Source organism: Poecilia formosa, unplaced genomic scaffold (genome assembly GCF_000485575.1).
Source record: "Poecilia formosa unplaced genomic scaffold, Poecilia_formosa-5.1.2 Scaffold4, whole genome shotgun sequence".
NCBI lineage: Eukaryota > Metazoa > Chordata > Actinopteri > Cyprinodontiformes > Poeciliidae > Poecilia > Poecilia formosa.
The window spans coordinates 6278872-6303687 of record NW_006799943.1 but is presented as its reverse complement, the minus strand read 5'-3'; the positions used below and the strand labels follow the sequence as shown (position 1 = coordinate 6303687).

The 24816-nt window shown below is 40.1% G+C and overlaps 1 protein-coding gene across 1 annotated transcript in view; it reads right to left on the bottom strand.

The window, feature by feature from the left end:
- Positions 1 to 24816, bottom strand: part of dnah9 (dynein, axonemal, heavy chain 9) — a 173313-nt gene that overhangs the window by 25071 nt on the left and 123426 nt on the right. Inside the window, exons 65-73 of the mRNA XM_016676322.1 lie at positions 24394 to 24534; positions 22136 to 22306; positions 21843 to 21965; positions 18872 to 19065; positions 16535 to 16683; positions 12890 to 13017; positions 6887 to 7114; positions 2350 to 2541; positions 2003 to 2194 (exon numbers count right to left, since the gene is read on the bottom strand). Coding sequence (XP_016531808.1) covers positions 2003 to 2194; positions 2350 to 2541; positions 6887 to 7114; positions 12890 to 13017; positions 16535 to 16683; positions 18872 to 19065; positions 21843 to 21965; positions 22136 to 22306; positions 24394 to 24534 — 1518 coding nt within the window. The remainder of the gene's footprint in view (positions 1 to 2002; positions 2195 to 2349; positions 2542 to 6886; positions 7115 to 12889; positions 13018 to 16534; positions 16684 to 18871; positions 19066 to 21842; positions 21966 to 22135; positions 22307 to 24393; positions 24535 to 24816) is intronic.

Genomic DNA, 24816 nt, shown 5'->3' with positions numbered 1-24816 from the left:
CAGAGCTACTTAATACATCTATATGTGCTCACTGAGCAGTCCACAGACTAAGGGGAAATTAAATCCAAATCAAACATCCCACTCCTCTTTGGCTCCACTGGAAAACGTATGGGAGGAATCTGAACCGATTATTGCTCACATATTACATCACCGTGGGCCACAGCACACACAAACTTTAATCGCTGCTGATTTAATCCAGTCAATTAGGGTTTGTGTTCAGTGATAAATGAAGGTGAGGGGCAGGAAAAAGTGACGGCATGTTGAGGTGAAGCAGCAGCCAGACAATAGCACGATTCCCTAAAGTTGGCTAAGCAGGTTTAAAAGTCAAAGGACACTTTCAAGAAATGTTATTTGAACCAGCATAAAAAAATGCTGGTTCAAATTTGTTGGTTTTACTTAAATCCAGTTCAGATATGATTAAAATTGTACATTTGAATATCCATCTGAAACATTCTTCTTATATTACATATTTCCCAATAAGCTCCATTTTAAACAGTTTTTAAGCTGGTTTATATTTGTACTTTTTTGTAACTCATCATTCAAAATCCATTGCATACATCTACTCCACACACTGATAAACAAAAACTCTTTTTTGGTTCTTCCAATACAATGTTTATTTATTTTATTGTTCTGCATTAGGTTAAAATATAATCAAAACAAACATTTGTTTTCATGACAAGAACAATCATTTTCAATTTTGAATTTTTATCTTTTAATGAGTAGTGTTTTAACTCTGTTTGGCATTTTTGATTTTAAACATTGTATATTAAAATGTAATTTTTTTCCCCTTGTGGATATTGCAAATTAGCTTGGTATTTGTTAACATTTAATAATTGTCCAAATACAAATAAACCAATAAATGACAGGTGAACAAATAACAGTACAAATATAAGGTTTGAAATGGACAGTGAACGTGGAAATCACTGAAAGCTAAATTAAATAGTAATCTTTACTGAATGTTTCATTTTTATAAATATTACTGTACTATTTTGGTTTGTTTCTAAATCTGCCTACTGTGACGACTGTATTGCAGATATTGTTGACATCTAAATGAAAAACAAATGCAGAATAGGCTTTTGGTTTGGGGAAATACTCCAGTATACATGGACAGAGTTTTTATAATTGGGTGAAATAACAGTACAGATGTTATTGCAGGCAGTTTTCTATCTCTCTGAAACAAAAGCTTGTAAGCAAAAATTTTTTTTAAAGTTTTGCTTCTGAATGTAAACTCACTGATAATCACATTCACTTTTTTTAATACTTTAACTAGATGTTCATCAATGGAACCACAGACAAACATCAAGTCTGATCAATACCATTGATTCTTACAAGAAAACAAAAATGAGTAAAAATTCAGATGTATGGTTAAATGCCTGACAGCAATAAAATGCAACAGTCACCATTCGTCAAACATGTTTGTACAGAAACAACATCAAAATCTTTGATGTTGTTGTTTTTGTACTTGAATTACAGTCTATAAAACACTACCACAATAATTAGACAAAATATCATTTCTGCATCGTCTTACTGTGAACTTATAAAAGGCGATGCATCTTGCCTTTTAGGATAGATTACTTTATACCAACAGAGAAACTTCTTCCACCCACAGAACAACTCTGCCTGTGAGACATATTAATATAACTAAACTACAATCTGTAATTTCCCAGGGACCCACACATAGTTTTATTGGTATTGATTTAGCATTGAACTGTATACGTCCACACAGTGCCCAGGGAAGAATGATGGAGAAAGACCTATTAATTATAGCTGTTCGGTCAGAGCCGTTTGAAGCGGTCATTAATTTGCAGAGGGCACAGAAAAGCCCCCTGGGAACAAGTAGGTGGAGGGACCTGAACTTTCTTCTGGATCACTTACCATTTACACAATGTCTGATCCAACTGTACAAAACGTTCTCTTCCTTTTCTTTCTTGTGGTTTTGGTGGTGGGAATGGTTTTACTAAATGGTTTCATGTTGTCCAATTGGTGGCAACGTTTCCCTCACCTGGTGGTAGCTGTTGTAATCCATGTTGCCAGGCAAGGGGAAACCAGGCGCCAGAAAAAACTCTCCCTCCATCATCTCAGGCTTAATAAACTCCTCCAGGTAAGTTCGACACAGATGTCGATCCCAGTCGTCGGTGATGTGACCCCCGTACATGATCTCGCCAAACAGGTAGCGCAGGTCGTCGTACGGCACCTGGCAATTACAAAGAGAGACGATGTTGCTCCGCCAAAAGCGCCTCAGGGTGTCACACGAGTTCACATTTCCAATTAAGACTCCAAACAGTATTCTTTGCAAACCACCTGCACAAGAATGGAAAGAAAAGAGAGGGGGGCGGGGGGGTAATGTACCTTCAGATTGGCCTCCAGGTAGTTGTAGAGGACGTTGATAGAAATGGTCAGGTCTCCGGTGTTAAAGGGATACGATCTGTTCCAACCTTGAGGACCAAATTTTCTTCTCTCAGCGACCACCGCGTGGAAGTAGCAGAGGGAGAACCAGATGCTTTTGAACTCATTCTCCCGTGCACACATGTCCAGAGACTCCTGTTAAACCAAAGGACAAACTGCAGAAGGAGATCTTTTGGCACAAGAAATTACAATATTTTCATGCAGATATGTTTCGTGTAAGAGAGTTGATTTCCACAAAACTCAGTCCAGTTACTGTTAGGGCTCCAAGCCACCCCCCCACCCCCTCACCCCCAAAAAAGGTGAGTAATTTTTAATACACATTTGACACGTTTTTGACAAATGAAAGATAGTCATTTTTGAATTTCCTTTTTATGTTGACAGACATGAAGAACAAAGACTTTGTTGGACTGGCTGACGTTTGATATATAAACACTGACAAAGTTCAAACTCCTTTAAAATAGTCATGATGACACTTTGAAAAAGACTATCAAGGTGTACATATCTCCAAATAAGAGCAAAATCTGTTTTTCCTCCTAGGACTGTAAGAACCAAATGAGCTCACTCTGTTTTTGCAGCTTGTTTTTGCTGCGTTTTCTGAGTGAAACTATAAAACCATTCGATACCTTGCAGGAACAGAGGATTTTCTATCATTGGACAACTGGTTTGGGAATGCTTGCAGCTTGTTCTCAGCAGAACATAATTTTCTTGTGGTGTCCAGCAAGTATTGTGTAACTGAACAAATCTAAGTGACCACGGGTACTACAGTGACAAACCCTGCGACTGGAGAGACTTATTAAGACTCACTAGATATACATTTGAGTCGTTGTGAAGTAGGAAATATCTCTTAGTTCTTGTGACTGCAACCTTGAGTAAAGGAACCCATTTATCTGTTCTTGTGGAGAATGTACAAGCCTTTACAAACTACTTTCTAAGTACTGAAAGAAAATAACCGGCTAACCATTAGCCTAACCAGTTAGATGAGGTATAAATGCCATTTAAAATGAACTCAACTCAATAAGGCGACTCAACACACAATTTAATTTTTTACTTCCAAATCAGTCTTCTACCAAGGTTTTATGCAGCTTGATGCCCTGCATCCACCTCAATATCAGGGGCTCATAATAATACCTTAAAGTGATACAGCAACAACAAGACTATACAAAGACTGTATAGTCTCTGAATGCAACATTGCAGCCTTACCAATAATTGTTTCCACACCCCATTGTAAGAGGTACAGAGTTGTGGCAGAGGGCTCTGTGAACAGTTTCATTTTGTCAAATCTTCCCTGATGCAGCACAGTAACAGAGACAAGAAGGTGACTGGATTGCAATAAAGCCAACCATGAGATTCATTTTTAATTGTCACAACTTGTCAGGCGCTTTCAGCTTCCAACTGTCTCCTGGGCTCATTATTCTAGACAGGCAAATAAAGAAAAAAAAGAAAAAAAGAAAAGAAACGTAAATGGCACTGTAATCTCCAGAGGGGCGGGGGAGTCGGTTAAATAAGCATCCCAACAACCCTTATGGAAACCAGAAGAGTGGAGTCTCTTTACTTTAGCATGTAGCAAGCTGTGTATCATAGCAAAGGCCCCACATTTCCCCCCTGCTGCAGTGCCCTGGGGAGCTGACTGCTACGATGTGCACACAGAGTGAATAAGTAGAGTGCAGGCTTACTGCCACACACACACACGGTCGTTGTTTGAGGTTTAGTTAATATTCTGCACGGCGCTCCTCTGCTCAACCCAGCTGAAAGAGATGCATAACCTCCCTATCCATGACCTGTGGACTGGAGAGAAACAAAATGCTGCAAGATTGTTGGTACAAACACGCACATGCACTCATACCCTGCATTCACAAACACGAACTGAAAGGACATTTCCATATCAATGAACTGCCAGAGTTAACCATCTTTGGTGTCTGATTACCCACAAAGAATGATTGGCTCAACAAACCAATAAGGAATTGGAAATCCATAGGCACTCTCTAGGGTTTAGCTTTTAGTGATGCAAGTTGTATCTTTTTTTGACAGTGGTCTGCAACAAGAGGCAGGTCAGTGAATTGCAGAAAAACCAAAGAAAAAAGAATGTTATTTCTCTGGCTTAGCTCTGGCTTTGGCCTTGCGGTGGTCCATAACAGAGAATCAGGCGGCCATTGATTAAGTCTCACCGACAACACATGACCAGAATATTCTCCGAGCCTAACCTCGGCAGACCTCCCCATGCCTCTGCATAAGGCCGGGCTCACAAACAAGTCGCACTTATCAGGCAAGATACACATCAGCAAACTAAGGATTGTGGAAATGGATCGGGACGTAGCCGAGAGGTCAGGTAATGGTGCGGGCGAAGATGCATTGGCAGCAAAGCACTGAGGTAATGGTAAGGCTTAGAAACAGACAAAGAACCGATAAGGTAGAGAAACACTTGAGGAGGCCACTGTGGCACACAGATCCATTCTAACCATGGAGCCCGCAGAATGAACCAGGAGCATAATATCGTCTAGCTTTTCCCTGATAACATAGCCGCAAATTGGCCTTGTTCAGACGTCTGTCCTCAGGTAATCCTTCCGCCCCCGCCAGTGTTCACCACATCAAGCTTCACTTCAGCAATGCCTATATTTATGCCCTGCGTAGGTCACAGGAAACTGAGCAGCCAGGAGACGACTGTACTTTTTGTTTGTTGTAACAATTGTAATTTGGCAGCTTCATGAAAGTGAACATTGTATTGTCTCAGCTATGACTCAGAACGAAGAGAAGAACAAAACCTCTTCAACAATAAATAAAAAACAACTGCCTTCAGATATTTTGATCCCACACAATGGGCACTCGTATTGTTCTGGGAAATCTGGTGCTCTGGGTCTATACCTTCCCAAGTCACCGTAACTCCATGAGAGTAACTAAATATAGTCAAATAAATAGTAAAAAATGCTCCCAAAAAAAATGGGAGAAAACCAAGAATTGACGTGTGTGTGCGTGTGGGTGTGGGTGTGTGTGTCTGTGCAGGGCTTGTCCAAAAGGCTTTTTGTGTAATATAAAAAAAAGGAGGAAGTAGTAATTGAAAGGATTCTTTTTTATTGTCATTTGCATAGTTTAATAATCCAAATGGGTAAATCCATAAATATTCATACATATTTTTGACAAGTGTATACGTCAAATGTATAAATATGGGGGGTTTAATGAGATCTAGTGTTATGAGAACTTGCAATATTAAAAGGCCTACAATATTTCTGGTCATAGGGAAGTCTGTCTCAGCGTGCTAATAAGTTCCTCTGAGCATTGTCTGGAGGTATTAATATGAAACTCAGACATGAATTGCATCCCAAGACAGTTAAAACATTGAAGAAGCCTCCACCAGTTGTAAGTAATCGCATCTCAGCATTTTTGCTATGTAAAAGAAAAAATATTTTAAAGTAATGGAGTAACAAGAAGTAAATGTGCATCCTGGATAAATAAAAACCTTTTCAATTATTTTGTAGATTCCTATCTACACAGGTGGTAATGTCGATTTCACTATTTTTAAAGGAGTCTGGAGAGGTGTCAAGGTTGTTGGCACTGATGCCTGGGTTCATGAAGTCTGTTTGCATTGAGACTGTATTTTCAAGTACAGCAAACTCTGATATGGTTCAAACTCGTATGTGGATGCAAACAGACTGGAGAGCGCTGCAAAAGCAGGAAGTGGACTATAAAGAATGACATTTTGGGTCAATAAAAGTAAAACAAGAGTCTAATACTGTAGGGAGAAATAGCTTTTGCCAAAGACAAAAGATAAAACTTACAATCGCTAAAATCTAACACCACTTAATTTTTGTTTACATTGTTTGAAGGAGGAAGTTGTGCTCGGTGTCTTCTTCTGAGGGTTTTGGTGGTGTTTCTTCCAGTGCAGCACCACCACAAGCAAGGGAGGGAACAGGTTTTTGGATCGTTTGACACAGTGAGGTTATGAAAGCAAACCGGACCAGCTGAAAATGTTACAAAAGTTGCAATTTTCAACCCAGAGTCGAACAGAGTCCACCAGACTATCAGGTATGAAAACACCCCTAGCATGTGGACTGGCAACATGTCCAGCGTGTACCCTACCTCTTTCCCAGGGACGGCTGGGTGGAGGAACCAGGCCTATGACCCTGTTAGGGTAAGTGGGTGTAAAGAAAATACTGATAGATGAGTTTTGTAAAGGTCCACTAAAATGTTACTTTTTTTTTTACTAGACTACAGGTTGATCAGAAACAACACAAAAGGGACAAAATGGCATACTGACACCATTGTGTCACGCTCACTGACCAGAGATTATCATTGTGGGTTGTTTAGTAGATATTTATTTTTATCAATATGTATTTTGGCATTTATTTTGATCAAACCTCAGCCGGATTGTTGAAACATTTTTAGTTCTCGTGAATCCATTATCGTCTATCATCTAGAAATAAGCATTGAAGTAAAGCTTATTACTCCTTACCAAGCACATTGATCTCCACAACCTTGACAGTGTTACCTGGTTGAAGTTGTCCAGGGCTTTGTGCAGGTTGGCATGCATGCCGGTAGGTGGTTCATTCGTAATCTTGATGGAGTTCTCCAGGATCCCCTGAGGGATGAAGTGGCTGTCGCGGGTGGAGGACGGCTCAGCGCTGACAAACACTCTGAAGTTCTCGTGGCTTCCCTCGGCATACTGCTCGAGAAGTTTCTCCAGCGTGCCCAGCCAGCGAGCAACCAGGTGGATGTTCTTACAGAGGAGAAAACGAGCAAAAAGACAGAAAAATAATAGTTTAAATCAATAGTTTGACTATTTACTATCCAATAGTGGAATTTATTGCAAGGTTAGCCTATCCTATAATAATTTAATTTATTCATTATTCAGTAGCCACACTGCACACAATAACATCAAAGACAAAGTGTTTGGTTCTTATGTCAAGTGGAGTGAATGACGGTAAAGATGAAGTTCAGCCTAAGTATTAGTTGGGCTAAATTATTTCTTGAGAGAGCGTAGTCAACTTTAAAGAGATGCAAGGCTGAATTGGCTGGTGACCAGAATCTGTCAATATTCAGTCAGTCAAAATCTAAGAGCTTCACTCCGATCTGTTTACTCTGAACACTCTTCGGTGTGGAAGCTGTTGCTGAATAAATAAAACTCAATCTTAGATATTTTCTGTATCAATACAATGCTCGTCAGTCAGTTGAAAATCAGAGACTTAACAGAAATCCAAAGCCATATTGTCAAAGTTTTTACATTTTATCAATCTGGTTCAGTTCAAAGCCAGAAGGCTTTATATTATATTTATATTATATCCATATTTTTTATAACAAAAGATATGCTGGATTTAGAAATGTTGGGTGCATTTTCAAGGGAAATTGTCAACCTTTGTAGTTTAATGTTTACTGCTGCAGTAATTGCACTATTGTGCATGTTGCTAAGATAAGATGCTCAGTGCTCCTTGCAACATGGCCTATTAAACATTAACAACCAGTCAGGTTAGGAAGTGTGGAAACAAAACATTTCGACTCCTGCTCTCATGTCTTCCATCTTCGTCCCGAAAGAGAAAACCAAATCGGTTAAAACATGAACCAAAGATCACAAATCAGCCACTAATTTCTGATCGGTGCACTTCTCGACTCTAATCTGCTCTGACTACACTTCGACTTTTCTGTAAATGTCTGGGCTTAAACGGATAACACAAAGTGCCATAATAAGGAGCTGGAATTGCCAATATAATTCCGTCCTGTGATGACAACTAGAAAAAAGGAGCAATTAAAACGCTACACATCTCCTGTTCTTTACTGTGACTTTGATGTGGCACTAAATTAAATGGTACATAGCGCCTGAAACGCTTTTTTTTGGGTTGACAGAGTGAAGTGACCATTTTCCAGTGGAGGATTTTTAAGACTTTTATACATATTCATCTTGGTGTTACACAAGCTGCGGAGCCATCACACGAGCTGCGGAGCCATCACACGAGCTGCGGACGACTTCAATTTTCCATCTCAACCGTCCTGACGAGAACAGGATATCCGATGACTGATAAGGAGTGTGCCCAGCCCCCCCACACGTCTCACCACGCAGCACTGCCCACTCCCTAAATCTAATTACAGCACTAATAACTGCAGTCATTGATTCATAAGCCGCTTTACTTTCTCATTTCCCTTTGCTCTCAGTATTTAATCTTCCTTATGATGACTGGAGTAAGAACTCTTTAACGAATGACAGGGAACAACACATGAGGGTTGGGACGTCAGTTTTGTAGGACTCAGAAGAGAAAAAGTAAAGTTAATCCATCGACGAAGAAGTTCGGGAACAGAGGAGGACGCAAGTTAGTTCTTCGCCTGCCGGTACCTTAGAGAGTAATGAACGGTATACAAATTAAAAGTCTAAATTCAAACGCTTTTTCATCAAGCCACAGCACAACTCTTCCTCTTGGCATGTAAATAGTTTGGCTATAAAGCGAGCCAACAGTAGAAGTGAGAGACTGCCTGAGAACTTGTCACTGTAATGAAAGCATTCATCGTGTGGCTGCAGGGAGAGGAGACGAGAGGAATGGAGAAAGACGAACCAGCAGGCCAACAGACAAACAAACACGACAGCAGAGAGCTCCTGTTTTATATGGTTTTTTAATTAACTTTCAGGTGCCGTGTTCTTCAGGTTTTTTTTCCTTCCTTCCCTCAACGTCTTCCCGATAAGGGCCTCCCAGCTTCTTCGATGGCTGCAATGATACCACATCAAGGAGTCCTCTATTTACATAATAATATGAGAGTTGAATCTAAAAGCCATTAGAACACACCACTGGCAAGGTCTTTGATGCATTGCTGTCACACGCGACCCGAGGGAAGGCACGATAGCACGTTCGACTGCACCATAAACGTCTCCATCGAGCAAGCAGAAACACACGCAGGCGACCGCACACAGTATTTCTCCTTCGCAGAGGAATTGGTCGGGGAGCAGCGCGGACGAGGACTGCTGCACAGCTGGGCTCCTGCACTGATGAGGCGGCCCCGCAGCTCAGAGTCTCTCAGACTCCACACTGACGTAGGAAAGCAGCAAACAGGGCTGAAGAGGGAAAAATATAAAAAATAAAATCAAACCTGCTCCGCCGACACAATGAAGGCACTCACAGCTCGGCACGCTGAGGATAAATTCACAAATGTGGAGAATACAGCTGCAGAAGGTGTCTTGGCATGGGTTTCAATGTTTAGAAATGTTTCATGTTGTGCAATTATCAGCGTGACTGTTTAGGCTTTAAATGCAGGACGCACAAAAACAAAAGGAACATCCTTATGTGAAAGAAGGTCTTTTCAAATAGTTCAAATAGTGTGTAGGGAAATGATATAACTTTAGGTCTATGCAAATAAGAAGCTTACACTGCAAAAACACAAAATCTTACAAAGTAATTTTGGTCTCGTTTCTAGTGCAAATATCTTATTACAATTGAAATAACTCAAACTAACTTAAAAGTAACTTTTCAGAAAGCTTGAGAGGCTCGTCTTAAGTCAATAATCCCTTAATACTGATGATAAAGTACATACTCTATTGGCAGATAAATTAACTTCCAACATGGGAAAAAATGTCTTATGTGTTAAATAATCTGCCAAAGGAACAAGTACTGAAAATACTCAGATATTTGAACTAGAAACTGCTAGACCAAAACTGCTTGGTAAGGTTTTGTGTTTTTGCAGTGCAGGTGTGTGTGTTTGAATGTCTAATAAAGCAAAAAAACCTTGACTTTCCTCTTGTTGCTTGAATTAATGTTCTTCTTTAACTGACCTTTTAGACATTTCTACTCCCACAGGAAGTAAAAACTGTAAAACCAATTCTTAGTTAGGTTATTTAAAAAAAGAAAAAGTCTCTCAACAATTGTTCTTAGGTACGAGTGTATTCATAGTTTTGTACTACTCTGTGATGGAGTGTAATCTGTTCAGTGTGAACCACGTCTCAGATTACTACTGGGGATCCACCCCCTCCTTGATTTTATAGACGACAAAATCTATGTGACACAGACTACCTGTTTGTCTCCGACATGTTAAATTCTGTTTATTTACATAAAGTATTTCCAGAGCGTTACAGAACTATTTTTGCCGTGGTTCCTAGCAAAGCAAGTGGACATGCACTATGCTGCCTTCTTTTACAAATCCCTGTATGTCTTGTCTACCAGCACGCAATAAAATAAAGCTTTTGAAAGTGCATGAACAGTAGTGGTGTTAGGATTATATATATATATATATATATATATATATTCAAGGTCACTGTGACTGATGCTGGTGGCAGGTTCCTAAGGAGGCGACATGGGAGAGTTTCTGCAGTAATCAGCAGTGCCAGCTGTGGTGACTGGCAGTTGCAGAGACAGATTGGTCCACTTTATATCAAAACCTCAAATAAGTGAGTGATTTTGAATTTCCAAAACATCTTTGTTTCCAAATACATTCGAACCTACCTGGCTCTAGGAAAAAGAAATGACGACAGGACACTGGCATGAGGCGTTTTCCCTCAAATGGCCAGGAGGCTTTAATAGTAAATTTGCAAAAAGGATGCCGAGTCGAGGCCACTCCATCCTGACTGCGTGGCCAATGTGGGATATTCAGCTCCAATCTGCCCGATTGATTGCCTCTCAATCTGCCCCCACCACCTTTCTGATGGGCTGCTTCAAAGTTTCTGCATTTCCCTCTCTTAGCTCCATCTGAGCAGAAGCTGCTGTTCAGACGTATAATTACCTGTCGAGTAAGGGGGAACCTGCCATTGACCTGGCTTTCCACTGATGCAGCGGCAGAGGAAAATGCGGACGATGAGAGCAGAAGAGTGTGGGAAAGGCAGAGGATGCAAGTCGATGCATAAAATATTACAAGACAGGGAAAGCAACATGGCGGAATCGGCAGGTAAGACGGAGAATACAGTATGTTGTTGGTAAAATTCAGCGTGAACACGACTCCTCCCAGTCCTTTTTTCTTTATTCTTCTTTTTTTCTCACCGTCATGGGGGTGGCTCTTGGCAGGCAGAGCCACAGACAGTCGATGAAAAAGTGAGTAGGAGGTTTGTTGCTAGGGGGACGAGAACTTCTTAATCCTCATCGATCGGCATTCTTATGCTAAGGTAATTACGCAACTTTTGTCTGCTATCCTGGGTCTTCGAGAAGACAGCAATGCCATCCCAACACTGGTTCTCTTTCTCTTTCTCCCCTGTGTGTTTCTACCAACTGTGTGAATTAAAAGAAAAGGATGTCCCACCATGCCTGGTCTGCGGTTCATATCTGTCAATACGTCCCATTGGAATTCCTCCAAGGTTTTCACTTAAAATGCAAAAGCCTGCCTGGCCCTCCGGATAAGAACAGACAGCAGCTTCAGATATTCTACTGTATAATACAACGACCCATTCAGTTAGAGAAAAAATGCACCAAAGAAACATTTTCTATGCAGACAAACCGTAGAGGGAAACAGACATCCAGATGAGCATGCAAGAACCGTTTTTCTCTACATAGAAGCTGCGCCTGATCTGGTGTTCTCTTTCGGAAAAACATTGGCCGAGAAAATGTAATCAACTAATTGTTCTCCCTTTCCTGCTGTTAACCTTTCACTTTCATGACCATAAAAAATATTCCTACATGAGTTCGTCTGTTTCCTTTTGTGCATTCTGTTCTGTCTTTTCAGACCTCTGTTCGGCTGAGGCATCCGACCGCTTGTACTGAGCCAGGTTCTGGTTCTGCTGGAGGTTTCTTCTTGTTACAGGGGAGGTTTTTTTTCTTCACTGTCACTGTATGCATGCTCGATATGAGAGACTGCTGTAAAGTCGATGACACAATCAGATGAAATCTGCTGGGTTTCCTTAGATAGGAACCTTTTCAACTAATTTGAATGATAAACTGAGCTTACTGCACAGTTTGATAACTGGAATCAATTAACTAAGTAAAGTTTTTTTTAGTTTTTTTTTTCTTTCTTCCCTGTAATTGTCACGCTAATAACTTTTACTGGATAATAAATTGTCCCAGTAATCGTTGCGATAAACAATAATGTTTATCGTTAAATGTTTTGAGACCATGTTAAATAAATATATTGATAATGGCATAAAAATGCAAATTTAACGTCTCAAAGAGCAATAAATTTTAATTGTGTAAGGAACTCAACATTAGAAATGGAAAATATTTAAAATATCCACACAAAAAAACAAAAAAAAAAACAATCAAAAGCAATAAATAAAATGGAAATAAAAACCGCACAACACACGAAACCATAACAAATGTTGTTTATGATGTCTCCAAAGAAAATTGCCCTTCAAAGAATATTCATCACCAGAACAAAAATTACTGAGCTTAATTTAATTGATCATGCATCACTGATTAATTGATGCTCGGCTGCATATTTCTCGAAATACTTGAAAAATCTAATTCAGACATTTAAATCTATCTCATCAGAAACCAACAGACACAGCAGCCTAGACATCTACAAGCCTAGCATCATGATGAATCATTTAGTACTTAGATTCCCAGCCCGGCTGTGTGAAATACGTGAGCGTTTGCTTTACCTGCAAGATGACCCAATGGCCTTCCCTAGCGGCCAGATCCAGGGCTTGTTCAGCTATAACCTCTTGGCCTTGACCCAAAGACACATTGTGGAAGTTGTTGTTGTCAAATGTGTAGCCCATCTTCTTCCCTAGAGGATAACAGACACATTTAATATGATTTACACACAAAAACCAAGTTAAACATAATTGATTAACATTGACTAGTGCTAAGCTTCTCTAAGAATTATGGCTAGAAGGTGCATCACAAAGATAGCATTATGCAAACAATACAGAACACCTATAGAATAACATCCTTACTACTTCTGGTAAGTTATTTTATTACCATCTGTGGACCCCAGCAAACATTTTCTCTCTGTAGACAATACAAGACTTCTGGTGTGCACAATGGGGCCAACGGAGGTGGATTGTTTTGGGGCGGTTTATTGTTAATTCCAGATTTCCCTGACCGTGTTTCTCTCTGCCTGACAGTATTCAGCTGTCAGATGCAGTGGGGAAGGCCTGCTGATCGGGGCTTGATTTAAAGCTTTGGGATCTGGACACCATGCAGTTCACGAGTCCAAAGTGTCCTAGAGTCAAATGTAAGGCCCATCTGTTAAAAACTTGAACACTGGTGAAAATTTGGTCTTGCAACATGACAATAATTCCAAGCACAGCACTAAAAAGTAAAATGCATCGCCCCAATCAAAGTCCAGTAAAACTTCAGACTAAAATGTTAAAACTGTAAAAGGCCTCTGCATTTATTGACAACCACAAATTTGAAGGTATATGTATATTTTTGTATAATTTTTGTTGTATTAAAACATCAACTATAAATAACCGTCTATTGCAAATCTAACTGTGGTTTAAAGTTTATGATATGGTATGATATCATATTAATATGGTCAAATTTGACTTCTATGCCAATATGAAAAGCCATTAACTTCAGCCTGTGGAAAAACAAAAGAAAACAATATATATTTAGAGAAAATGAAGAATGCAGGTAAGATAATTACTAACTAATAGCCTCTTCACAGAAACCCCCCTTGAAATAAATATCACTTTAAGTGTTAAAATCCAGTTATATGATATATCGGTAAAGTTTCCACCTTTTAAAACTAAGTGCATTCAGACATTTTTTCGGGTTCTTGTTCTCAATTTAAAACTAAGTGAAGTTTCAGTCTTTTTCAGACTGCCATTAGTCCCCTGCAGAACATTCAAAATCACATCACCTATCTAATAAAAATCTAATTAGATCCTAATACAGATGACGAAACCCAATTTTCACATGATAAAAAAAAAAAAAAAATCCCCCCTTTTTTTGTTCAGGCAGCAGCAGCTCATCAGCGTTTTCTGCAGCAGAAACTGGTTACTTTTGCCTTTTTTTGCCTTTGATTTTACTGGCTGCTGAAAAATAAAACTGTTGATAATCAATAACGACGCTTCTTTTGGGGAGTTTCAGAAGCATTGCTCCCCCTTATCACATTAGGAGAGACTGGTGCATTTCACACGGTACCCAGGCTTCTCTCCGTGAGAAAGAGAGAGAGAGAGAGAAAGAGAGACGCCAATAAAAATCTCACCAATAACAGTTCTCTCCAGGTAATAAAGGCATCTAACCGCCATTATTAAATCAATCAAAAGAGTACATAAGCTATAGAAACAGAATGTAACACACAAGCAATATGACGCATGATGATGGAGCGCATTAATGCCAAAGTACTGACTCGTGAATTTGCACGGGGGACCGGGTTGCGCCGACACACTGTGGATATTGCTTTGCTACGGTTAGCTGAAACAATCTCTGCTGCCTGAATATTTCATGGAGCCAACTCTAAATACCCACAGACGGAATAGTTTGGCAGCAGATTAAAAAGATATCAGGCAGTGAGAGTCCTCCTTTTCCAGGTCAGTGGAAAAGCTCCCATTTTTAGATTTTTTTTTTCCTTTTTCTTTTTGGTCAAAGAAACAGAACCAGGGCGTCGTGTGGGTTGGGATACACAGTATTCAAACAGGAATGTAAAATAACTCAAACCGGTGACATTTACTTTCCGCTGCCCCTAATACACCAGTGGTGTCGCCTCATATATTTATGACCTTTAGCATAATCCGCTTAATCTACCCAGATACTGCTGTGCAGTGGTAGGGACGGCTGGCATCACAGCACAGACTGCTGTTCTGTCTGATACACCTTTGATGTTGTAATCACAGAAAACTACAAGTGAGACTAGATTTCCCCAGAACAGTACTCACTCCAGTCGAACTGTGCCACGTTTTCTCTCAATCAAAAATTTCAATGTGTTTCAATGGAATTCATAGAAAGAAGTAGACAGTTAGCAAGTTGTGGAAAAATTATGAATTGTTTTACTAAATATTTTTTTCGGAAAATACCATCTGGAATCTAGAGATTGAACCATCCTGAAGGATGACTCTTCAGATTGTCTCCCCTGCACTTAACTTCATCTCCCTACACTTGCAGTTTCCAGCAGCCATTGTACAGCGCATTCAGCGTTAAAACCATCTGACCAAACGTTCTGGAGCTCAGCTTGGTTTGCCGGGATTGAGTCACACTGCGTGACTTAAACAAGAGGTTTTTGAAACGGCTCATTTTCCAGACACTAAAAAAATTTCAACTTATTACCAAAAAAAAAAATTATGGATTGTGTTTTTCGCCTGTTTTTAGAAGTAATGAATGCACAAATGGAAGTACAAAATCATGCAAGATATGAATATTGCATAGCAGATCCCCTTTGTACCAATATTTAGAAAACTGTTCGATACTTGCTATTTGATAGCATGGCAGTTTTTTAAAGGCTTAGGGCTCTTTGTAACAAAGGTGATAAAGTCACCTTGTTACTGCGTTTATAATAATTGGTACTAAACCATTAAGTAGTAGTCATTTTAGCACCTAGTCAGGAAAAAGAAATGTAAAAAAAAATGTTTAAAGTGTTTTTTCTGCATAGCAAAACAGAACAAGAAACATTTAGTAGAAGTATGAATATCCTTTATGGAAGTATACACCGTGGACTCAGCTGTGGGGTTTATTGGAAAGCAGATGGTCTTTCAGTGTAAACAGGGATCAGGTTCATGAAAAGGTTGTTTTTTTTACAGTGTAAGCAAAGATCTGCTCTGTGAAACTGTGTTCAGCAGCAGTTCTTCAATTTCTGTTTCTGGAAATGCTACATTTGGGTGCAGCTTGGGGGTCCACATATTTTATTATTAGCCATGACAGCCGCTATTTACTAAGATCCTTGCACTGGTTCAACTCTGAAAGCTTTGACTTTTCCTGTTTGTTTAAACTAAAAAAGCTAATCTCTGGACATGCCTGTCATGTTGTTAGAGTTTTTAAGCCGCCCTCAGAATCACTGCTTTGATTCTTAGTTCTGATTGGTCAGGTGAGTTTTCTGCAAGAGAGGGGAGGGGCAAAATTTGAAAATCGTTCGTTTTCAATCCGGTATTTTCAAATAATTGTTTTGTGATATTAATTACGTCAAGCAAAGCTTTAGTGTGACAGAATCTAAAAAACTTCAAGGGACATAAACACTTTTTCAAAGCTCCATATGCCTCAGCTCCAGCTCCTTTATAAAATACGAAACGATAAATTGGTCACATGCTAGTTTGTGCTGAACTTTAGAGTGAAATTTTAAGGCTTACATCAAGCAGTGGTATTACCATGTTTCTCTACGTCCTTCAAAGGATCCACTCCAGGAGACAGGATGAAGAACATGGGAGTAGCTGGACTGGACTCTTCAAAGGAGACGGCGAAGTCCAGTGGTCTGCCCATCACGTACTCGCCTCCCAGTTTCTCATCTACAAAGTCTCTGCAGGAGGGGACAAGGCTTAGTTCTTTTCAGCTTGTTTTGTTTCATCTTTGACCGACAAAGTGCAGACCTTGAAGAATCTGAATCCTCTTATAGTGCAGAGACAGCTGTTTAAAATCAGCAAATCAAGAGAAATGCTTTCTGTCTCAAACACAGTTTGCTGATAAGAATGGGAATGCTTTAAATAGATTAGGAGTTTGCACCTTGGTGCAGTTTTTAGATTTGATATTTGGAAGTGAGTGTTCTGGTGAGCTTGGTTTTGTTTCACTTGTAAATGAATGATAAGAGCATAATACAGATCCTACCTAAAAGGTAAACATTATATATGCTATCTGAATTTTTACAGAGCATTACTGCAACTATCTTGGTTAATCCAGGTATTCCCATATTTATTTAACATTTTGTGACGGTAGTGAACTTTGTCAACAGTAAACAGAAAACACAGACAGAAGGAGAAAGATGTTCAGCAAAGGTTCCAAGTTTTGGATTTGAACCAAGGACGGCTCCGTCATGGAGTGTAAAGAGTGAGTACTCATGCTTGACCTTTTAAAGAATTTATTTAAAACAGTGGCAACACATCAGCTGGATGTATGTTAATTATTAAAAATATTAATGTAATTCTGGAATATTTCACAATACTCTGAAGACCAAAATAGCAGAAATTGTAAGCAAAAAACCAAATGCAACACAGTTAGATTTTATTTTGCTCTGGCTTGAGACTTGACATCTCTTGACCTGTTGTGAAAGGTTCTGAATAACAGAAGAAACTGCGCAGTTGGAAAGGGAGGAGAACAAAGTGCAGGCTTAAAACAGACTTTTGACATTTAACATGAAGTGCTTCTGAAATTCACGGGCTTTGGACAAACACAAAGAAATATATATATATATATATATATATATATATATATATATATATATATATATATATATATATATATATATAAAGATATATAAAAATTAACAGAATGGTTGTTCAGTAAACAAACCACTGAGTTTTAAAGACAATAACTGCTTTGTTAAGCTTGAATTAATGTAAGGTTTTCTTTTATCCATACATGGTCAAAATTATACATATATGCTCAAACACAAACCACTTTATTTATCTAGCAATGTCGGTTTGGATAAACCATTGACTTAACAACTGCCTTAATTCTTAAAGCAAGCATTAGAAAAGGTGTTGGAAACATTTCTCATGGTTAGTTTCCACTTAAAGCTGTACCACATAGTTTCTGCAGATTTGATTCAAATCTCCTGTTGCACCAAATCCCAAATGTCTAATGTACTTCGATCTGGTCACTGTGGTGGAAAGTAGATCACAGGACTGTTCATGAAACCAGCCTGAACCACTAGCTCAAGGCAGGATCATGCCATGATATCACATTATGTTTCACCAATCGACAAAAATTTGGTTAAATTTGTAAATTTTAGCATACAAACTACCAAACGGGTAGTATGGTTGAGTGTTTTCATGCAATTCCAGACAGATAATATTATTTGGCTTTAATATTTAAAAAAATTGTTTTTGTTATTCGAGATTAGTTCTTTGTTGAAACAAGATTTTTAAGTTGAATTTGAAGAACTTTTTATCATTATTCTGGATCATTATTAAATTATTCCAAATATTTTCTCTACTTCTAAAAATTACATTTTTTTAATTCATCTGAGATCTTTATTGAGTTATTTGGATTTTTACATTGTTCTAAGTATATATGCTTTCAAAAACATCAAAAATGCATTAATCACCCTGTTTAGTAAAGACCATGTCAAATTAAAGATTCAAGAACTTTTCTTCTCTACCTTTTCGTATAAATATAAGTTCATGTTCTGTGATGATGTAACTCTGTGTAGGGTACAAATGATTTATTAAAAGTCCTCAAATAAGACTTTTACTTTGATGAGATGATGACTGACTGAGCCTTTTAATTGCATAAATAATGATGAATTATAATTTTAAGAAAAGGGTTTCTTGTTCAAGAAAATCGTATGCATGTGGGAAATAAAACAGTTTAGGGTACCAAGTAGCTTGAAGCTGCAATTACTACGAACTAGAAGAAATGAAAACGTGCACCCTGATAGCTCCTCACAAAAGCCAAATGTTTAATCTTTAACCTTTTCCCTTTCAACAACAGGTCAGAGAGATCCTTCACAGACCAGAGAACAAAGGTCAAACAATGATCCCACTGCTCACCTGACGGCGTACGTCATGCGGTCGGGCCTCAGGGTCCTCATCATGCAAAGCCTCTGGAGAGAGGTTTTGCTCTTCCAGTCCTGCGGGAATTTCTCTTTCTCCGGACACTCGGACTCGACAAACTTCTTCCAGCGTTTGGGTGAACCCTGGATGTCTCTGTCCAGGTGCTTGAACTCATCCATGGAGCACAGGGACTGTCGTATTTGAGAGAGAGAAAAGAAAACATGATTTAAATCGCAAAAGTTCTGCTCATCAACATGAAAGTTTTTGACCACTTTGGAAAGATTTCTCAGCAAAAGCACCAACTTTGTTTGCAAAAATTGAAAGAGAGGGGAGGAAAAAACCCCCCGATTGCTTATCTTTCTCTCGTGCTTATTTAAATAACATTTATTCAAAAGAAAATGCTGAGTAAACACAGTCGCTTTTGTAACAGCATGGGGGTAAAGGAAGTCTAAATATGCATCCACAGCACAAACAGTGGGGTTCCATTGTGAGCCCCAAGCTGACAGACATCTTATCTCATCTGTGGGAAACAGCAGTGTCACAGTGCTGCCTTGAGCAGGTAGTCACTTTATGACAAGCACACACACACACACACACACTGCAAGAGTGTATGCCATGTTTCACACTGCATAAACTACCAGGAGGCTACTGAAATCATCCCCACACACCCCCAATGTGCAAAGAAGACAAGGTGTCAAGAAATAAAAGAACTCCACACCGTCAGAGTTGGTGAGGTGAAGGGAGATGAGACAAGGTGGCTCTCAGCAAACAGTTCTTCACTCTGACTTCACTTGTTTAATTATCCCAGGTGGGTGGCAACCTCTTAGTCCTGCTCAGAAGAACGCACTCAGTCCCGAGGGATTCCTCCTCTGGTAATACCGTCAAGAGAGCCGAGCAATCAGAGGATCTTATCGTCCTTTAAAGCTTTCCGACTGATTATGTTTCCCGCTGCGATAAGAAAATCAAGTGACAGAATTTGATTAGCCGGGACCTTAAACATCTGCAGTGCGCCGAGTGCAGCGAGGATGGGCTCTCTCAGAACCCGCGGAGGGGTTTAGGTTAAGTTAATATTGTAGGCGGAACGGGCTGAAACATTTATGAACAGAAGAAGCGAACAGACAGACTTACTGCTGTTAGGCTTCGGTTTGCTGCTAAACTGATTTGACAAGAGAAGGAAACGGTGGGTAGGAAGACGGATGTTTCTTCAGGAGAAGCCGTAACTGCTTTGTTCGCCGTTATGATGCTTCGGCGTCACATGTAGAGCAGCTCTATGCGGCATCACATGCTATCAGGAGAGAGATCCAGGTGAAACTGGGGTATATGTTATAAATCTGCAGGCGTCTTTAAGAGCTGTCTGTTCTCAGAGAGTTGTTGCTGGAAGAGCATACAGATTGCATCACATGAAGCAATTCCACAAACTGTAAGTCAAAAGATGTTGAGGGTAATTTCAGATACTGTGCAGGGAAAAAGTGTTTGGATTTATACAGTATTCTATATTTTAGTTCTCAAGTAACGCAAGAAAAAAAAGCCATCTAAATCAAACTATTTGGAAAAATGAAATTTCTTCCTTTGCAAAATCAAAAATTCCTTCCAGTCGTTCACAATCTTTCAATTAGTCTGAGGTCGGGTTTCAGGGTAAAGAAGCCCAGACTTCCCTCTCCCTAGCCACTTGGTCCAGCTCCTTTAGGAGAATCCCAAGGCCTTCCTAGGACCTCAACAGAACCTTGGGTCTTCCTCTGGGTTGCCTCCCGGAGGGACATGTTCGGAACGTGAGGTATCCCGGAGGCACCGGAACACCTCACCGGTGCCTAAGTCCATGCATCCAGATGCCTGAGCCACCTCGACTGGCTCCTCCCAATGTGGAGAAGTAGCAGCTTAACTCTGAACTGGATGACCAAACTTTTCACCCCATCGCCAAGGGAGGACGAACCCAGACACCCTGAAGAGGAAACTCATTGTGGCTGCTTGCATCCGCAATCTCTTTCTTTTGACCACTACCCACAGCTCGTGACCATAGATGAGGATAGAAACGCAGAACAATCGGTCAGCTCTTTCTTCACCATGATGGATTGGTAAAGCATTCACATGAGAAGCAGCACCAGTCCACACTTCTCCCACCCCGTTTTTCCTTCATTTGTGAACAAGACCTTGAGGTGACATTTAACATCGTAAGAGCCAGCTCCTGTGGCCAATGGGCGGTCCTCTGACCACCGCCCATTCCACATAGCACCCAACCCCGTTGCCACCTCCCATAACTGATGAGTGCATAGGAAGAGAGGACAGTTTCCATTTCTGTTCTTCATCAGGAGAAGTCTTTAGACTGCAGTCTGTCTGCTCTCTCACTAAGGGCCTGTGTGTCTTGTGTATGAAACTACCATGGGCATAAGGCCCCCGACAACCTAGTTCCTAGGATCATTGGGACTCTCAACTCCACCACGATGAGGTGGCAGCCCATGGAGAGGAAAATTAACGGTGATTAATCCTAAAAGCTGAGTTCAATTTCACTTGTCACATCCTGACCTGATTACTGCCAGACCATTAGAATCAGCACTTTGGGACTTCAGTGAACCACAGTTGGAGTCATTATCCGCAAATGGAAGAAAACATAGATCAGGAGAGAAGTTTCCAAGGACTGCCTGGCCTACTAAAAACTACACAAGACAACTCATGCAGGAGGTCACAAGCAAACTCAAAGACGGTTCTTTAAGTAGTGACTCATTTCGGGAGAGCAATCCATGAGTTACACATGGAGCTTTTTTTCATAGTTTCTCGTTTTAACAAAATGCATAAAATGCAACACATGCATCCACCCACAAACTCATTTAAGTTGTGGTATTTCCTTTTATCCTTTGCTCATGAACTGACAAAACAAAATATTTGATGGTGCCACTTTGCATTTCAAAACATAACTTTGACTCTGTTGTGAAAAAGTTTTAATGGGGTAGCTTTTTCATCCCTTTTTCCGTACCTTGATCCCTCCCCAGGAGTGGCTCGATAGGAAATCCACTGGTGAAGTTACACCTGGTTGGACAGGATATCTCAGCAGGAAGTCCAGCTCTGTGGGGCTTATTTCATTATTCATCAGGAGTATCTGGGGACACAACAAACAGGAGGCCAATGTTGGATTTCCCACACAAACCGCAGCTTCTTTCTGCTTGATTAGATTCAGACAAGGCTCACAGTCTCGAGAGCCGCTGATTGTACAGCACGCGTGGTTTTGAAACAAACCGTGCAGAAGATGAAAGCAGCTCCCCTTCCTACCTGGAAGACGAGCTGAGCTGTGTACGTGAGCTTGTCACACTCAAACAGGCCTCTAGTGGTGTACTGGAACGCTGAGAAGGTGATGCTGTCAATTAGATTGGACACCCGCTGCCTGAGAGTCTCATCCGGGTCGGCCTTCAGAACCGCTTTCTGGAAGACCACACCGAATGCCTGGAGACGCACAGGAGCAGGGAGAACACAGTCAGTTTTACATCAGAAAGACGCTGAAACAGTTTGAAAAGCTGTTTCAGAGTTGGCTTACATCTTGTTTAAAGGGGAGAAATTAAAATGTTTGTATGCACTTTAATGGGTGTGGAAGGATTCGTTTTATGGTGGTAATTTTGTCCTCAAGAGGGCTACAAATCGGCATCGGTGTTCTTGTAAAACCACTAAAGAGACACAACAAAAAGAGACATCTCTGCAAGAGGACTTCCAGCACAAAACGGGCCTTCAGAAGGGTTTTATTAAATTTTTCATGAACTTTGTTAAATGAGTCGCTGTGTAGAAAAAATAAACAATGCAGCTGACAATTCTATAAATACAAATGAAACATATGACCATCACTTTTGAAGGATGCTCAGTCAAGTCATAAATCAAAGTATTTTATTTAGGGTTAGTAAGAAATACCTTAAAACTTTACCCCCTTAGGGATGTCCAGCACTTTGTGGAACTCAATTTTAGGTGTAATCCTAATCTGACTTGCTTAACATGCGATGGGACAGAACAGATGCATTCCACTGCTTTTCAATGGCTGCATATTTCAGCTGAAAGATTCATTGAATAGCCTGCACCCATGCCTCTCGTCATCTGCACCATCCTCAGGCATAGCAGCAGGTGAAAGTCAACAGCCGAGAGCCACAAGAAGTACATGATGGAAGACGAGTTCAGAGTCGCTGCTGCTCAAGGGGATTTTGCCCAAATGGAGGAACTAAAAACGGGCAGGGTGAAGCAAACTAGGATTTCCTGGATGTTACTTCGTTACTTGTTTCTAATGTAATGCACGAAGCACAGTAAGAAAAAAGAGGGCTAAACTTGAACACGAAATGCAGATGATTAGGTTTTTGTGAACCATCACAGGAAGGTACCTGAATATAAACAATAAAAAGCTAAACTAAAACCATCATCACATCCATCACAGAAGGTTTACAGTGCACAGCTATCAGGACTATACACTGATAGCTCCTCCATCAGTGCATAGAGAAGGAGCTATGCACTGATTGAATGATGTATCCAGAATATGAACTGAACTATGTGTGTTTCTGACAAGTAACTATGTTACCTTGTATTTTGAAAATGTATATATCAAACATGACTTCAAAGAGATTTCATTTTTGCATCAGAGCTGAATCTGTCTCTTTAAGAAGCTCCTACCTTTTACAACATTCCCTCTTTAGCATGTGGGTGCAGATGGTATGTTGGGGACTGAAGCTCCAAGGCAGAGCTTTACGGAAATGGGCGAAGCTTTGCATAAACAGGTGTTAAAGCACAACCAAATGGCTGCCAAGGATTCCTCAAACGTGCATGAGTGAGTGAAAGCAACACTCCAGGTATGTTTTTGATGATGGAATGACATAATAAAATGATATAAAGCTAAAAAAAAGTACATTTTTAATAGTACGTATTAAGAAGCAAAACTTTTTAACTAGTAGTTATAGTTGTTTTCTGTTTTATCTTCTTTTTGCTACAAGAAGATTATTCTCCAAGAGCAGTAATTCCTTATTTCTGCCAAGAATTGCACTATTTACTCACTCGTCAAAGAAAAGCAAACAAACATGCTGATGTACTGTGAAATGATTGGCCTTATTCTGAACTCCCTTAAATGTGGTACAATTTCAGTTCATCAGATTCCTACTTTTCTTTAAACCCGTGTACATAAAAAAAATAAAATAAAATAAAAAATCTTATAACGTGCATTATTTCATGTAAGGTCAAAGGTATAAAAACTGAATGTGTTTTCATTTGATTACGCTGGGAAATAAGTTGTGCGGAGGCAGCTACCTGAAGAGTTGGGAGTGATTGCAAACCATATCTCAGGCTGCCTTCTCTCAGGCTCGCTGGCTGACAATATGAGAGACATTACGCTCTACATAACCACATTAGGGAGCCACAAACACAATAAAAGCAGGCCAAAGAGCATAAAACATGATGAGCAAATGGAAGCAGGAGGAAGAGAGAAGAGAAGCAGGGAGTGTAAAGACGGGCCTCTCTGGGAGCCCTTGAGGTGGGTAGGAAACATAGTGGGTCAATAGAGAGGCTACCTTGAGTGAGAACTGGTACATGGGGTGAATTTTATTGAGATCGTTCATTATGAAGTACAATAAGGAAGCCCGCGCCGCTGCTGGCCGGTAGTGCTCCCGAGCCTCATTGATTTTGGCCTCTGTCACCTTGGCTTCCTTCACCTGCAGTAAAGATATCACAGCTTAAACACAAAGAGACAGTCTACAGAAAAATGAAGAAGTGCACCCACTGACTTGTGCAGAGGGTCAAAAATTCAACCTCGGGTGAAGAGCAGATTTGTACGGACCGGCTCACATCGCATGGAATACGTGCATTATGTCGAGATTTTTCTCAGCCACTGAATGTGCAATTACGCCTAGAAGTGAACATCTGCATAAGCAGTGATCATTCTCTCACAGGCACACTGAGAGCATCACAAGTAGATTTTTTTTCTTCTTCCAAGC